This window comes from Leptonotus elevatus, chromosome 7 (assembly GCF_054856555.1).
Source record: "Leptonotus elevatus isolate MCC_2025b chromosome 7, RoL_Lele_1.0, whole genome shotgun sequence".
Classification (NCBI taxonomy): domain Eukaryota; kingdom Metazoa; phylum Chordata; class Actinopteri; order Syngnathiformes; family Syngnathidae; genus Leptonotus; species Leptonotus elevatus.
In genome coordinates, this window is record NC_141245.1 from 11,535,054 (window position 1) to 11,551,903 (window position 16,850).

Genomic DNA, 16,850 nt, shown 5'->3' on the forward strand with positions numbered 1-16,850 from the left:
ATATTGTCTTTAGGGTCTCAACTGCCATCCTCCGTGCAAACTGTGTCATTACCTTAAAACGCCACTAGGCGTCGTCCTTGTTTCTTTACTACAATGAAAGCAACGCAAGCCGTTTATTATGCAGAATTTTGCCTTAAAAATCTATATTATTTGTCTAGAAAATGTCATTAAAAGTTTAAATATAATTGCTACCTTTAATGGAAGCACGTTCTTGACAGACTACGAAAAATAATTCCCACAGAAAGTACATACTGCACTTTACTGTATTGATTGGCATGTGACACCGTCCAAATAACTAAACGAGCAGTACCGGAAATTCGGGCTGAACCCCGGCACGTCATCACAGCATTCAAAAACATATCTGTATATTGTTTTTAAAGTTTTGTTTTCCGGTATTTTTCAGATTTATTCAATCTCACTCTTCATTTCCTGGTCGCTGTGTTTGACAGCTGTCAGCAACGCATATTTCACAGTTAAATAAGTGCTAACTGGGAATGAAAGATAATGTTTAATGGGTATAAAAAAATTTTTTTTAAATATAATAAAATATTATTAGGAAATGAATGAAGTTAAATTATATTATGTTTAACATTCATTGTCTAGGGTTAACAATTTTTAATTTAAATGTTTCATTAAGTGCAGTAGCCTATAGTTAATTTAAAATACAAACATAAGGATTTGTCATCAATTTAATTAGCCATGTAAAATGATTCACATTCTCACAGTGCACTGTGACTCAAGACCACCTTACCATAAGCTTATATCATCTGTGGTTCAAATTTGTACAGGATTGTCGTTTTATCACTTTGCTCAAATTGTCCATTTCCCCCCAAATAAAACTTGTGCTGTTTTTGAGATGATATGGAAATGTATAGTCACACAAAGCCGTGGGAGGTCTTCTCTGGTGGGTTATCACTGGGTAGATTACATTTGCGAAAACGAAGATTTGAGGGTTTCATGGGTGACAAAATCCAGCGGTGAAGCCGCTTGCTACCGTAACGCTCTTTCAAATCACAGTCATGTGTCAAGGATCTGTCCGTTATGAAGTTGTTGACAGTTACATCAAGGACGTGGTGCAGCAGGTCAAATACTGCGGCAAATTGTCCGCCGAATAAACATCAGGATACCAGCCGCTTGAATAGGCATGTTGCTTCAAGCGCTGTTCACTTGATGTGTCGTCAAACTCCATTTTACAGCGAGCCATCGGTGCTACCGCTGAGGTCTCACTGATGGACACCGCGTGGACACAGCTGGGATGGACACAAGATGCGTGCAAGCCCGAAGTGATGGACACAGTCGTGGGGGCTGTTGACAGATGTGACACCAGGCTGTCTTCTTGCAACTCCTCCCACAGGTTACCTAAAATAAAAAAATAAAAACAGTAAGAATTGATGAGTTTTTTCAGTTGGAATTTTTTTTAAATTTAATTGTACCAGTCTTTTTAAACTGATAACAGTGAACTGTTACTTTCATACGACAACAGGAATGGAATACAGATTGAGATATCAAGACATTCTGATTGATGAAACTCTCTTCTTTACTCTTCCCATTCATCCGTTGGTAAAAATAAGTTTTAAATAAAAACTGGGCTTTTATAGTCGGGTCAAATCCCGCCTTTCATTTGAATCCAAAAAGAGGCCGGTCGCTACTCAGTCTGGATTATGGCAATGTTTTATACTACATTCATGGATCGGCTCTGGGTGTCACCGTGTTCTGAGGTTTATCACAAATCTCAACCCAAAAATTTGGGTTGAGATTTGTTATTTTTGACTCAACTGTTTATATATAGAGCATATTTTCCGGTAGGCATGGCTGTTGATTTTCTGTTACTTTTTAAAACCTTGCTGCTGTCAGTCATGGTAAGGACACTCTTAAAAATAGAAATTAAATATTTTTAAGATGTTTTTTTCCCCTGGTTAAGTAATGGCTAAATAAAAGATATAATAGAAAATAAAATAAAATAGAATGAAACAATGAATACATATTGATTAATTTCCTTTTTTTGGGGGGGGGGGCTAAATTTGTAAAATAAACATAAGAAATATAGTGATGTGATATAGTGAAGGAAAATTTAAATACTATGGATAACATATTGGTAGATAAATATAGCATTAGATAATGTATTGTTAGAATATTGTGTTTATTCTTAAATACTGTAATAAATAGATAATGAAATGAATGATAATGAAATAAATAAGTATATACTTCCTAATCCTCCTACTCTTTTTCGAACATGTGTTAGCAGTCTGATATTGCCAATATTATATTGATTATTTCTATCTCTGCTTTTGCTGTTTTCTTTTAACTTAATATGTTATGGGTTTAGTTATTATTTTCCCCTTTTAACTAGTTATTGTATTAAGCTTTATTCTTATTTCTATGCACATTCAAAATAAATGAAAAAATTTATAAAATAATGCAACAAATATCGTAGACTGTAAGAAATAATAAAATAATAATAAACTTTTTATTTTACAGTTTTTTTCTGTATCTTAAAATATCATTGAATTTACAAAAATAAACTCTGTGTTATGGTTTGGGTTTGTTTAGTTATGTTGCTTTGTCTTTTGTCATGATCTGTGTTTTGTTTGTTTTGTTTTGGTTTGGTTTTCATTGTCGTGTTTCCTTGTTGTCATTGTGCTCGTCATACCGGGCCCCTTTCAATCAGCACCTTGGCACCGACACCCTTGTGTCATGTCTAGGTGTTTATTCACAGTCTATGTCAGTCGTCCTGTCCTTGTCCGTGCGTTTTGTTTGTTACTTTGCATCTACTTATTTCACAGTATTTTTCTGGCTCCCCAGCTGCCGGAACTTTACCGTTTTTGTACATTTTTATTTTTTTTAACAGTGTATGACCCTGACAATGCAGGAAATGATGGAAGAACTGAATTAAAGAATTGAGCGTGCCCGTAGGCTAAAGTCTACCCATCCCTGATCAATAAGTTAGTTAGCATAACTGATCTGTTCCTCCCACTGGCACTGCCTACCTTTCAACTGCAGATCAGTCAGGCTTGGGTTGAGAACATCCACATCATAAGTATCTCCGTCCAACTGCAAGTCCTCCAGGCTCCTTAGACCAACATTGAAGTTGTCCTGGTGGTTGGCGCTGTAGGCCGGCGGTAGCGTCCCAGTCGCAATTAAGTTCATACTTCCAGGATGGACGTCAGCTGCGTGTTGCTCATCACATGGGGAGTGCAGGGCCGACAAGTCACTAAAATGGGCGTCAGTGAGGGAATGGAACGAGGACTGGCGTGAGGGCGGAGGAGCACATGAATACTCGGGACGTCGACCAGCGATGCTGGGTGATTGGCCACGCGTTGGACTGGAGGACGACGGCATGGTGCCATAAACACCGGCGGGTCTTGTGTATGGCGTCGTCGATCGGAGATTCTTGGGCATCTGTCCAAGTAGATTGTCTAGGCTGTCTGTAGAAAAACAACATGAAGGTGTTTTTCCATTCCTAACTTTCAAGATGTTTCTGAGTCCTACCTGGTCTTGCCATGCTCCTGCGGACACTAACGGGGTCTTTACGGCGCCACTTGTGCAACTCCTCCTGCATCTTCTGCACCTTGGCAGGATTGAGAGTCCACAGACAACCTTTCCTGGACGAGTTCCCGTTTTTGCCCTCCAACTTCTCAAAGCTTTTGTTCAGGGAGAGGTTGTGTCTTACAGAGTTCTTCCATCCATCAGGGGCTGTCTAGAAAGAAGCAGGCCAAGGGAAGATGTCGAATGAGCGTCATACCGGGAAAGTACACATATTCATCAATCCATCCATTTTATATAGAAATGTTCAAAACCCCTTTTTTTTCATACTGATACCTGTATGAATACTCAGTAGTCACCGATACCAATACCAAGTACTGATACCACTAGTATTTTTCAGGCGTAAAATTCCCCCCCCTCCCAAAAATGATCATATTAAAGTAGACTTATATACAGTATTTCAAAGTAGCATTTTTCATTAAAATTGGAGGAAATGAATACGAATTCTATATTCTTCTAATTTGTTGTAAAAGGTGACCAATACAGGTATCAGCCACTGTCACGAGTACCGATACCTTGGTATATAGGCCAGGTATCGGCCCAATACCGATACATGGTATCGGTACTCGCCCATCCCTAATTTTCTGTGCTGCATTCCCGTTTTCCTTAATAGTGTTGTTAGAATACATATATGTACTTTTATAGTATTGCAAAGCATGACAGAACTGTGCCCTTAACACAAGATAGCGGCTGAAACACGTTGCGGATGAACTGTTGAACTTTGACTGTTGAAACCTTCAGCGCAGAAGAAAACACATCTATATTATTATCTGCACAATGACTCGTATACATCATGGTTGCTGCTGTGCTTTCCCCCAACCTTTAGAGCAGCAACGACTGCCCTAAAAGAAATTAAAAAAGAGCGGGCACGACAGAATGTGCTTCAGAGCGGTAGGAGATTGTAACTGTGCATATCTCTGTCTGTTCTCCTCGCGAGCAAAAATCATCTAAGTCTCTTGTCTTCCTTCCTGGTCTGTTGTTTATTAAATGTTCTAGATTGACTGAACCTGGCAAGTGTCACAGGTGACCTGGAGCCATATCCCAGTACACCCTGGACTGGTCGCTGGCCAGTCACAGGGCATATGAAAATAAACCATTCACATTCAAACCTGTGGGCAAATTAGAGTCTTCATTTAGAATATTGTGTGTGTTTTTGAAACAAGAGAGGAACATGTCAACTCCAAATTCCAAACATGCATCACCAAACATGCACCTCAGAACCGCCAAGTGAGGGTTAGGGTTATGTAGGGTTAGGTAATAAGTAGTTATGGACCTTGGTTTGTGCACTCGGGCACAGCTCTTCTCTAAAAATTGTTTTAGTAATAATGGTAAGAACAATAGTAGATTCTCTTGCCATTGTTTCATAAAATTATGGGTTGCTGTAAGCCAGGAAAGACAAAGAGGAGATGTATTTAGGTGAGGTGATATTAGGTGGTAATCATACCAAGAACGTACAGTAAAGCAATCTAAACGCTTTTAAAATATTGCACATTTGTCATCCACATCTACATTTCATCTAAGCATTTAGGTTTATCTTTCTTCTTGGATGACCCACCTCATAAACGATCAGCTTCAATTTGAATACATTTTAATTGTCCCTGCAGCACATGTTTTACTGGCCGCCAAAATTCAGACCATGTACAGTATATCTATAGTCCTAGAAAATACATTAGACCATCTGTTATAAAGAGACCTACTTTATACTGCATATGTATGCATACATACTGTACGTAAATATGTATACTGTACATGTACGCGTATGCGTCTGTATGTGTAGTGCAGTATACATGCTTGGAGTTGCAGGTGTCAGCTGACGAGGTGAAATGCAAATAACTATAACTATAGTCCAAGTCCAAGTATTTCAACGCACATAGTAATAAAATTCCCAGCTATGAAAAAGTAACTCTATGTCATTTATCGGTCACGTTTTTTTGGCCCTGCAGCATGTTTTTGAAAGTGACAGCCAAGTTGCACACATAAGCAAATATTTCCAATAGTGAACATATTGCAGGTGTAGTTAGCACTGAAGTCCCAAAAAAATTGAGCTCAGTCATCTGAAAATGACATCAGAAATCTTATTATGCACTGAATGATCAGATTAATTATTTTGAGTGTTGTACAAACCCCACGAGAATCCCCTTACACAATACACAAACAGTCTTCTTATTAAAGTATGTCGAGACAACCTCATTGAATCTTTAATGGCTTCCTCATACCTTCAGACAAAGTCATGACCAAAATCTCGACAGCGCATCATTCATCATTATGAAGAAGTAATTAGTGTCATCAAGTACACAAAGGATGATGATCATCTTTTAATTACTACTATTAGCTACAGGCAAAACAGGATCCTAGTAGAATAAAATAAAATAAAAAACAGCTAATGAAATATAGAACAGTGGGAAAAATATGAACATCACTGTTTTACAGTGTTATAAATGTACTAAATACACGATAAACGTGACTCTTTTTAAAAAAAAATGTTTTTACTAACAATCAATCCATACATTTTCTTCAGACCATTATTTTTATTCCTCGTTAGGATTATCGGTGAGTCCATCCTAGCTGACTTTGGGCAAGAGGTGGGTACACATATTCACATCTAAGCACACTTTAGAGTCTTCTGTGAACTTGACTCGCACATTTTTTAAATCTTGTGAATGTGAGTGTGAATGGTGAGTTTTTTTTCTAGTGTTGTGGCCCGTGCTTAATTGCAGTTGCATAAGTGTGTGACTTTACTTTACTTTTATTTCATGTTGAATAGTCCTCTTGTTCATCTAAATACCTGTAAAGTAAACATCATCTGGCTGGAAATTCTCGTTTGACGTTTTAAGTACAACTATGGCAGATCTTCCTGACTTAAATGGGGGAACTCCAGCCAAACCTATTTATGATTGCGCTGTTAAGAGCAATTTTTATTAACATTAATAGTAAAGCGTAGCAGATATGTGTAACCTGCAGTGTTGTACCTTAAAATAGGGAAAGTTTTCAGTCATGAAGCTGTAGATCTCACTGACGGGCAGGCTTCCAGTTTGACTGTTTTTCAGAGCCATGAAGATGAGAATGCTGCAGTGACATAGAGAAAGCATATTTCTAAATCTGCATTATTTGGACACAACTACGGACATAACCATCTATGTATTAAATGATGGCATAAAGGGGGTGTATCCATCAGTTGTATTGGCATTGTTGTCTTATTAACTCATTCACTGCCATTGACGGCAATAGATGTCAGAAATGTATTTGAACTTTTTCAATGAGTTTAACATTTTTTCCACTTTTGTTAACAAGAGTATGAAAACCTAGGAAATTGTTTATTATTGTACATTTATAACAGATATAAAATTTGTGATTAATCGTGAGTTTACTATTGAAGTCATGCGATTAATTACACTTAAAATTTGTAATCGCCTGGCGTGATTTAAAAAAAAAGCTTACTAAAAATTAGGGGTGTCAGTCGATTAAAATTTTTTATCGTAATTAATCGCATAGATTCACTAGTTAACTCACGATTAATCGCACATTTTATATCTGTTATGAATGTACAATAAAAATATTATAGATTTCCATACTCTTGATAACAAAAGCGCGAGAAAAAAAATTGATATAGTTCAAGTGAATTTTTGTTGTCTATAGCCGTCAATGGCTGTGAATGAGTTAAAGGTCAGAGGTCAAAGGTGTGTTGCAGTAACGTAACTAATTACTGTCAAATGCTAGGATTACAATAAAATGTATTAAAGATTGCAAGTAATGAAATTGTCACCTGTATGAGTAAATAGGTTTGGGGAAGACGGACTGCGAGTTGTTCCTCTGATGAATTTGAGAGGAGAAACTCTGAAGAGAATAATGTGACTTGTTGGAATGCTCCTCAGTAGCGTACGGCCTTGTCGCAACCTGTGGAGAACATACAGTGACGATACGAACATGAGCATCTCATACCGTCTCTCTTCCATCAGATTATCTTGCAACACTTCTTTCGTTAATGCTACTGCTATTAATCATTGCACTTAATGTACCTCTTGCGGAGGGCTAGCGGAAGTGTAGGATAGATAGCACTGAGAATGGAAACAATGAGTCTCAGCTGGCATGGCTGGAAGGTCAGGGTAGGAACACTGGAGAGCATAAAATCATAAAGTTTGCTACTCCAACCTTCTGTTCCATATGTGGTATACAAACATGGACAACAATTTTGATATCTTTCTGTTACAGAAAAAAAAACACTGCTGTCACTAAAATAATGGATTAAGGTAATCATACGGTTTTTTTTTTAATACTTAGAATTAACAAAACATTTTGTATTTGAACAGAATTACCAATTCAGCACCTTCCGCAGATGTTCTATTGGATTTAGATCTATGGGCTCAGAATAAAATGAAACCGGGGTCACCTGTCTGTGAGCCTGTTTGCAAAGTGAAACATTTGCAAAGAAGGATATTGTTTTCCATTAGTGAGTGGAAATGCAATTACTTCATTGTAGCCCAAGAAAGAAGTAGTATACCTCATATTTGTCAGTGTGTGGTTACAAATAAATACTGTACATTACAGAAATATGTGAAAGTCACTTCAGTCACAAGATTATTTGTTGCTTTCGGTCCTCTATCCCCGTGTGGAATTGGGTGAACGGGCTTTTGTTTACTTTGCTCCATATGCATGGAATGTGCCACAAAAAGGCTGGAAGCTAACTGAATGGTCGTTTTTAAATCCAGACCGAAAGTTTTTTCTTCAATTTCATTGCAATGATAATAAAGTCATTCTATTCTATTCTGTTTTTAGACAAATTCCACAATATTTACTTGTTTTTCATATTCTGTTTCTGTGTTCAGATTGTAACTGTATTTTATGTTTGTTGCTGGTTGTTTCTTGGCCAGGACTCCCTTGAAAACGTCTCAGCATACAGTAGCAAATGATTTACTTTCTGGCTCAAAATGTCTGCCGCACCCTGCAATGTAATACAGCTTTCACACATTGATTGTGGGCTAACAATACCTACAGTCAAGGTACACAACGCTGTGCACTTACACAGTGAAAGACGGCACAGTTAAATGCAAGAAATGAAAAAGGTTTTAAAGGCAGACTCTCTCTTACGGTACGAGTAATACTTCCTGGAAGGCACCGGCGATTCCTTCTTTAGCGTGCTAGCTAGCTAGCCATCACTAGCGGAAGGATAGCAATAAACATCCAGGACTTCTTCTCACCTCCATTTGCCAAGGATCTTTTTTTTTTCTTTTACATCTACAATATGTTATGCATCTATATCTTGATAAAAGCACTATACGAATGTGAACACCATCTTCGTGTTTTGTGATGTCTTCTTTATTTCAATGGAAAAAGCGTAAATCAAAAGCAAATCAAGAATGGTGTGTTAACAAGCCTTGTGCGTTTGTTTGGGGTATTCCTTTTTATTTATTTTTATTTATTTTTATTTATTTTTTTATTTTGGGGTATTCCTATCCTGTTGGGGGACCCCGTGAACCTTCGGCTTTCTGACACTGACGCTTACTGAAGCCTGATTACCCCCCCTTCCCCTGTCCCCTCCGGCCCGCACTCACATTACTCGAACGGTCAAACCGTTCCCGGGTCCAGTTGTCTCAGAAATATACGTCATCATGTTGAACAGGCGTGCTGCCCGAATGGTCGCTCGCTATTTACGTCGCGCATACGTACGTGACGTCATGGTTACGTTTCGCCGCGGCGACTGTGCGCATGTGCGGCCAACCGTACCGCTCTCTGGCCCACCTCTCCCAATCGTGCTAAACTGGGGATCCGTACCGTACTCAGGCGCGGATCGACTGCGCTCGCACTCCCTATTGAATCCGGACTTTAGCAGGAAGCGTGCTTGGGCACGGTACAATGGCCCTAGTGTGAGTGCGCCCTTAGGCAGCATATTTCTTTCTTTCTTATCTCAGCAGAGCCAAAACAGCCCCCAAACATCCAGTAATCGAGCCTCCTCCATGTTTCTTTGCTACATTTGTGCGGCTGTTACCTGATCGTTGTAGGTGGATTGCTCCCAGAGTGTTTGCGCCTCGCTGTTTGATCCAGGTGCGAGACAGCTGATTTGAGGGCTGCAGACCTCTTGCAGACTGCTGAAGGGAGACGAGGCAGGCTGAAGACAAACTGCATTTGTCACCGCACCCTCGCTGAGCTGTCTGAGGTACGGGTGGAAACGAGATGTGTCGACGGGACCCTGTCGTCCCGTCCCATCTGCACTATGCTTCCTGGTCACAGGTACGTGCATTAAGGTGAGGGGAGGTCTGGCTTGATGGGTGAAGAGGACATCACTGCAATTTGTTGTCTGTGGATAAATAGGTTAAATGATCAAAAAGTACATGTAACCCCTTCAATATTGTCATTTCCAACCCATACCAGTATCAGCCGCCCTCTTGTGTCCATTTTGCAATTTTCTTTTATTTATTTTCTTTTATTTTTCTTTCATTTATCAAGCACACAAAAATCAGTCAATCAAGCAATCATATTTTTTACAGTGTTTTTTGGGGAAAAAGTGCCACCTGACCAGCTTTTTATAAGGCAAATAGATTAAGATTTGACAAGATTTTGGGGTGGTCAGAAACCCTGTAACCCACAAAAAAATGTCTGCATCTGTAACAAACAATCTCTACATTCAGAGCCAAAACAGGAGCAATCGGTCATAAAATGACCATTTTTAAAGCAGTTACTTGGGAATATTTCATGTAATATGTTCACAAATTTGGACGTTGACACAGAGAATAAAGTAGAGAAAAGCATTCTTGCTTTTAAAAATGTCATATCTTTATTCACCATAGTGTTATGAAGATAAATGTTACTTGTTTAATTGTAAATAGTTAATTGCATATTTAAAAAAAAACTCTACAGTATATTAAATAATTATCTTTAGTAGCAAATTATCATTTTTAGTATATGCCATGGGCCACTAAAATGAACAGCGGGCCACAATTGGCCCCCGGCCCATAGATTGGACACAGAATCTGTAATGACTCAATAACTCAAGTCAATGACTGAAAATCTGTGGAGTAATGTTTCATGTTAACCACGGAATGTCGGCTATAATGGAGAAGTCAACCAAACAACCTCATCCTCATTATCCTCATTACCTGAGATTCTGCCACCTGCTGGCAGGAGGTAACAAGGTGCTCGTGTGAAGTGTGAGGTCTTGCGTGGGGGGTGGAGGGTTTAGGCTCGTCCTTGCTGGGTGAAAACGTTGGCGAGTCTGACATTCTGTACCAAGACGTGATTCTGGAAACACATTTAAAAGGGATGTTGTATGCGGTTCTTAATTCAATTTTAATGTCCATGACATGCTTTCCTAATGCTGCTGCTGATGTTAAATCTGTGAATGCTCGAGCTGATGCATTTTTCCTCGCACTTCTCACGTAAGTGCCCGTTAACCTCCGATGCACTATATTGTCGTATACTTTTCACAGACAGTAAATCTAGTTTGACATGTGCAGGTTAATAAGGGGTAAAAGTTGCTCAGTGTGTACAAATGTGTTATCGGATCCCAGCAGAGCCTGGAGACACGTGGCACGTCAAGGTAACCTCATCTATTTAACATACAGGAAGCCCATCAAGGTGGCAGCAAACCGTGGCTTTTTGGTCATGCCACGCCAAATACCACTGAGGCGGACAAAGTGAAAACAGAGAGGAACAGCAAGTCAAGTGCTTTCTGTCCACATGAAAGGAGGCAAAAAGGTGAAAGTGGAAATGGAGAGATTGCATTTCATGCTGCCGAGCAACAAACAATCCTCTGCCTGACTGACATGTTGTCATCGGCGTGAACGCATACATGCACTTAGGGGTCAAAGTTCAAGTGATGCCTTATCGTCGCGATAACTTACATTGCTGTTTCTGTATTTGGCAATTTGTAACTAATGGTTGTGTTTTTATAGTCAGGAACTCAGTTGTTGCCAGCAGGATCGAGCAGACTACATCAAACGGGGGGGGGGGGTGTCGTGGGGGAGGGGGGGGGGGGGCTGTGGGCCGGTGGGATGCCTGGCAGGCCTGCCGTGCCCCGTCATGCTGCGTTGGGTGGGGGGCGCGAACCGTGTTGGGGTGGGGGGCTCTCCTGGCTCCTGGGTTTGCTCTCCGGCCGTTGGCCCCTGCGGGGCCTGGGGGTTGTCCCTTGGCGCTGCCGCGGCCTGGGGGGCCCTGAGGTGTTGTGCTTGCTCTGTCCTGGCCGGGGTCGACGGTTCCCCTCTCTGGTGGAGGTTTTCATGCATGCCAGATCCTCCACACCAGTATCTATCGAAATTCAAACACAAACTGCTTCTTCTTCTGGTCGTTGAATCGGTGGAGGCTGATGTCTGTGGATCTCACTCTGCTTCGTCTATCCTTCCTTCCTTTCCTCAGTCTCTCCTGTGGTCTCCCTAATTTGTTGGAATTTAGATGTTTCTGGGGTTGGTGAAAGACTCTGGTTGGTAGTAGGTAATGTCTGGTCGGTGCTGGATTTCACTTTCCTTTCTTTTCTTTGATCCTTCCTCGGGTCTCCTGACAACCTCACGACTCTAGCTGGATTCTGAAGTATTCGGTTTAGGTGAACGTATGGGATTTTTAATAGGTTTTAGGTGAACTAATGAGTACACACTCACACGCACGCACGCACGCACACATGCACACACACACACACACACATACAAACGCACATAAAAAATAAAATAAAAACAAATAAAAAAAGAGAGCAATGATGATGACATGTCAAATCGGTAAAATTACCGAATGAACAATACTGAGCTCTAAAGAAAAGAAAAAAGAAGAAAAAAAGAAAAAAGTTTTTAAAAAAGTGATGCCTTAACAGCCTGGAAACAAAACTGAAACTATACAGTTTTTGTTGTATTATATAATGCATTATTCCTAATTATTACTGTATATTGTTATTACCTGTAATTTCACAAAATTATGCATCGTTTGCAGTTTATCAAAGATCGTAATCAACGGATTTTGACAGATCAAACTAAAGTTTCTTCCAAAAAAAAAAAAAACATTGTTTGGACAGGTTGGTTACACAAGGTGGAAGAATAAGAGCTCTTTGCCAAAATGAGATAAAAGCCATGTTTTAAAAAGGTTGATCTTGCCATGCCATTCAATGTGTACAGACACTATTGAGTTTTGTTGAACATGTTCAGACTCAGCCAATGAATTGTTTTAACAGGATCAAATTTGCTAGTGTGCAGGTGTGTGTGTGTGGGGGGGGGGGGGGGGGTTGTTCACAGAATGAAATGGATTTATAGCATTTTGGGAAGTGGTTCGCACGTTTGCATCACATTTCTGAGGTTTAGAGTTCGAATCTTGGCTTTGGCCTTCCTTTGTAGAGTTTGCAATGGATGGATGGACAAGAGGTCTTCATAGTTGAAAATGAAAGTCTACAGCTAAAACAGTTTAAAAAATATATGTTTTTATTTTTTAATCCTTAAAACGACCTTTGAATATGTCAGCTTGCAAGGGCACCACTTCCCTCTTTGGGTCACACCACAAATTTCCAACAGGATTGAGGTCTGGGCTCTGACTGGGTCATTCCAACTTTTTTTCATGCTTCATGTCATAATTATGGCTAAAAGATAAAGTTATTGTGTCAATTCTACTTAAAAGGGAAAAAAAACGTTTTTACTTGCACTTAAGATCAGAGGCCACAATAAATTTAGACTGGAGTAAACTTGTAACCACGTACTATATATTAAAAGAAGACATATTATGCAGTTTTGACCTCAAGTAAAAGGTTCCTTGTTGACTTAAAACGATTAATCCATATTTCACACCCTTGAGTATCACCCTGGGAGAAATGACTTGATTTTCAGTGGGCCGGTTCTGGCTCGTGCAAAGTTGCCACTACTCACCACCTCCAAACTACAATATGGATGATCAAGGGTGGCCCAAAAATTGTATTTCAGGAAAAATGCCTAGAAAGGATTGTTAATTTAATTCCACATTCCATTTACAATTTTAATTTTAGCCCCTTCGAGGGACGTGTTCATTTCATATATATTTTTTAAATGTGCAAAATGTTGATTAAATAAATATGATTCCAGTGCCATTTTCTGGAGTGCCTTATTCGGTAACTTTCATTTGTGTCGTAATGATTTCTACAAGTCTCACTGAGTGAAACCATGCGATTCATCCCATTGATATATCTATTGAAAATATTCTCCCTGATTATAATAATGATTAATTTTTTTTTATTCTGATAACGTCACCTTCTTAAAATAATTGACTGTCATTTTTTGCTTCTTTTTTTTTGCCTAAATCATCTCCATGTAATGCAAATGGTTCAATTTTGTGTTTCCCGAAAAATCTGAAAAATTACTTTATTTTAAGAAGGCGTCGATATAATAATTGAAACAAAATAAACATTCTAAAGTTGAAAAAAAGAATGCAAATCAATTAGTTTAGTACACAACTTCTTACGGTTAAAATATTAACTGCATCAATGATGTTGACAAACATCCTAGACATACTGCGATGCTGAATGTGCCAAATCGATCGCAAGAGGACAACTGAGACTGGAGACTCACCCTCAATTCAAAATCAGCGATAAAGTCTTCTTTGTGGCTTTATGCCTCCAGAATCCCACGTCGACTTCAACACCCCCTGGGTCCGTTTCCCCACAGATGTGCTCTTCAGCGTGCAAATTGTCAAAATGTGCATTCAAACTGTTGAGGGGCCAGTTTTGAATTTGACTGCGCGTAATGTCATCGTCATGCCGTGTGTTTGTCTGTGAGTGTGTGCGTGTTTGCGTGCGTGTGTGTGTGTGTGTGTGGCACTCATCCAACGAAAGATAGGAATGAGATGAGACAGTAAGCAAGACGACAACCTGCTGCAACAGGTTTTGATGGATGTATTAGTGCACACACCGGCAAACTTCTCTTCCTCCTTGTGTGACTGGGACATGCGATACACTCGACATTAGATCACGCACGGACAGTGACAATGAGCACTTCGCCGTGCTTTCGTATTTCCCACACATAACAAAACAAATGCGGAAAAACCAGCTAGTACCAATTGAACAGTCATATACAGTACAAGTACACCCATGTGCAAATCTTAGAGTTATGTTGTAATGTCTTTCATTATGTGTCTTTGTGTGCTGTTTTTTTTCCAGGTTCATGCTGTGCACCCCCTTTCCTTTCCACCAATCCCCCTTCCTCGTGTTATCTTTTCTCACCTAAGAAACTGGGAGCGCCGTTAGCAACCCGTCAGGCTTCCCGTTCTCTCTTCCTCTGTTGGTCATTATTATTTTCATTTTAAGACAAATTCCTACGAGGACAACAAAACAGATTCTGAAAACCAGTGCATAATTAACCCAATAACCACAAACTACTACTACTCAACCCTGTATGACAGGTGGAGTTGTCAAGTTTAAGAAGGTGGAGAGGGAGGCTCACCACAGGTGAATGGGCAACCTTTTAACATTCCACACAACTGTCATACAAATCTGAGAAGAAGTTAATTACTTTATAATAACAGGTTAGGACGGTGCCAAATATGTAGAAGGATTGTGTTTTCCTGGGTGGTGAGCCTACTCACCAACCTGCCCACAGTCCTTCAGGTTTTTGGAGTCTCCCTCCTCGAACACAGCTGAGGGGCTCCTGCAGAACGTAATTATGAGCTGATGATTTGAAACACCTGGGTCGGAGGCCGGATTGCGGCTCTCTAGGACCGAAATTGCCTACCCATGGTCTACGCCATTTGTTTTGTTCATTGCAAAGAGCTGACGCCTACACCAGCTGACTTTGAGCAAAAGGCAGCCGACACCCTGGACTGGTTACAGATGTGGTAATAATAATAATAATACTGATATAAATCCTAAGATAACAGAATTTTGATGTTTATTTGACAGAAAATTAGATAATAATCCTATAATAATAATAATAATAATAATAATACAATAGATTAAATAATAATAATAGTAATAATAATAACAATAATAACAAAATTACACAGGGGCTTTACTTTTTTTTCCCTTGCATGTTCCGCATACCAATTCCAGTGAAATCATCTTCACTATGACTGATATCCTTTTAGGATGGCATCACAAAAGAAAGAAAAGCATATAGTATATGAAGACATAGTTCAGAATACACCAATCAATTTATGTCAGCAAATACTGTATATTAGTTTGTTAGAATTGGGATGTTCCACCATTTTCCCAACGCGGCATACGAAAGGCCTACCTTGAACATACCATGCCCTCGGTGAGCGGGCGAGGCAGCGACAGAGGATTTATTACATATTGAATAAACTTGTGCTCGTTAGGAAAGCCTTCTGCCGGGGGCTCTTTTCTGACAAGGTTCTTCTGGAGGGAGTAGTGCGCGAGTGTTGCTGAAAGTGTTATTGTCTTCACTGATACTGTAGACCAGTGGTGTCCAAACTGCGGTCTGTGGGCCATTTGTGACCCGCCATCCACTTTTCAGCGGCCCATGGCATGTACTAAAAATTACATATGCTCACAAGGCTTTTTTTTTTTTTTTATGGTGGAGGTGGGGAGATTGAGAAGGGAGGGTGTTGAGAAATTGAGAGCCACTAGTACACTCTAAAAACAGTTGGGTCAAAAATAACCGAATTGTGGGGTCAAAAATGGACCGATCCTCTACTTGGTTCAATTGGACCAAACTTTGAGTCAAGAAATGGGTATTTTAGTGTAAAACAACTTATAAATATTGGTCAGATCCTTTCTTTGGGTCCAAAATTGTTGTCATTTTGTATAAAACAACCCAGAAAGTTGGGTCAAATTGACCCATAAAGTGGATCGGTCCATTTTTTTCTATCCATTATTGGGTTACATTTGACCCAGTTGTTTTAGGAGTGTAAAAATTAGTTCTTAACACTTTCAAGCTTAGATTCAAATAAACCATTTACAACCACAAAAAAAATCACACACTTTTTTTCCTCAAAACGCTGTGGTGAATAAAGATAATTAGGAACATTAATAATTCTCAAGTAACTGTTTTAAAAATGGTCATTTTGCTTTTGTTAGCTTTTGTTTTGGTTATGAGTGTTAAAATGGGATTTGGTCGCTATTTAGTGCAGGGGTGGATCTAGTCTAGTGGGATACAGGGCCGAGGCCACCCCAAAATCTTGTAAACTGCTATAAATTCACTAGAAAATATAAACAATATATTGCTTGCTTGCTAAATTTCAGTGTGTTTAATAAATTTAAATCAAAGAATTTCAAAGCAGTCCTTGCAGTATTCCATTTTTTTTTCTGTACGCGACCCTGAAATGAAAGTTTGGGCACCACCACTGCTCAACATTGTTCATCTGCTCTATTTCAAGATTATTATATTTACACTGTGTATTTTTTTGTTTTTGTTATATTA

At 39.4% G+C, this 16,850-nt stretch overlaps 1 protein-coding gene across 2 annotated transcripts; it reads right to left on the reverse strand.

Moving 5' to 3' along the window:
- Nucleotides 1-804: 804 nt before the first annotated feature.
- foxn1 (forkhead box N1) lies at nucleotides 805-14,186 on the reverse strand. 2 transcript variants are annotated; one of them, XM_086080959.1, is made up of 9 exons: nucleotides 14,046-14,186; nucleotides 10,635-10,776; nucleotides 9,527-9,835; nucleotides 7,560-7,655; nucleotides 7,307-7,437; nucleotides 6,513-6,609; nucleotides 3,490-3,697; nucleotides 2,988-3,425; nucleotides 805-1,359 (listed from the first exon to the last, which is right to left on the reverse strand). In XM_086080959.1, exons 2-9 carry the CDS (start codon nucleotides 10,755-10,757, stop codon nucleotides 1,058-1,060), a joined length of 1,704 nt encoding a protein of 567 aa, XP_085937085.1. In that variant the 5' UTR covers nucleotides 10,758-10,776; nucleotides 14,046-14,186; the 3' UTR covers nucleotides 805-1,057. The 2 variants fall into 2 exon arrangements, with proteins under 2 accessions (XP_085937085.1, XP_085937084.1); XM_086080958.1 differs by lacking the exon at nucleotides 7,560-7,655.
- Between the last annotated feature and the right edge of the window lie 2,664 nt (nucleotides 14,187-16,850).

Excerpts from the sequence above, each read along its gene's own strand:
- foxn1 (XM_086080959.1), bottom strand. The coding sequence starts at position 10,757 with ATGTCAGACTCGCCAACGTTTTCACCCAGCAAGGACGAGCCTAAACCC. Across the intron at positions 9,836-10,634 it reads AGCAGGTGGCAGAATCTCAG|ACAACAAATTGCAGTGATGT; the intron begins GTAATGAGGATA and ends ATTTATCCACAG. Across the intron at positions 7,438-7,559 it reads CCGCTAGCCCTCCGCAAGAG|GTTGCGACAAGGCCGTACGC; the intron begins GTACATTAAGTG and ends TGTTCTCCACAG.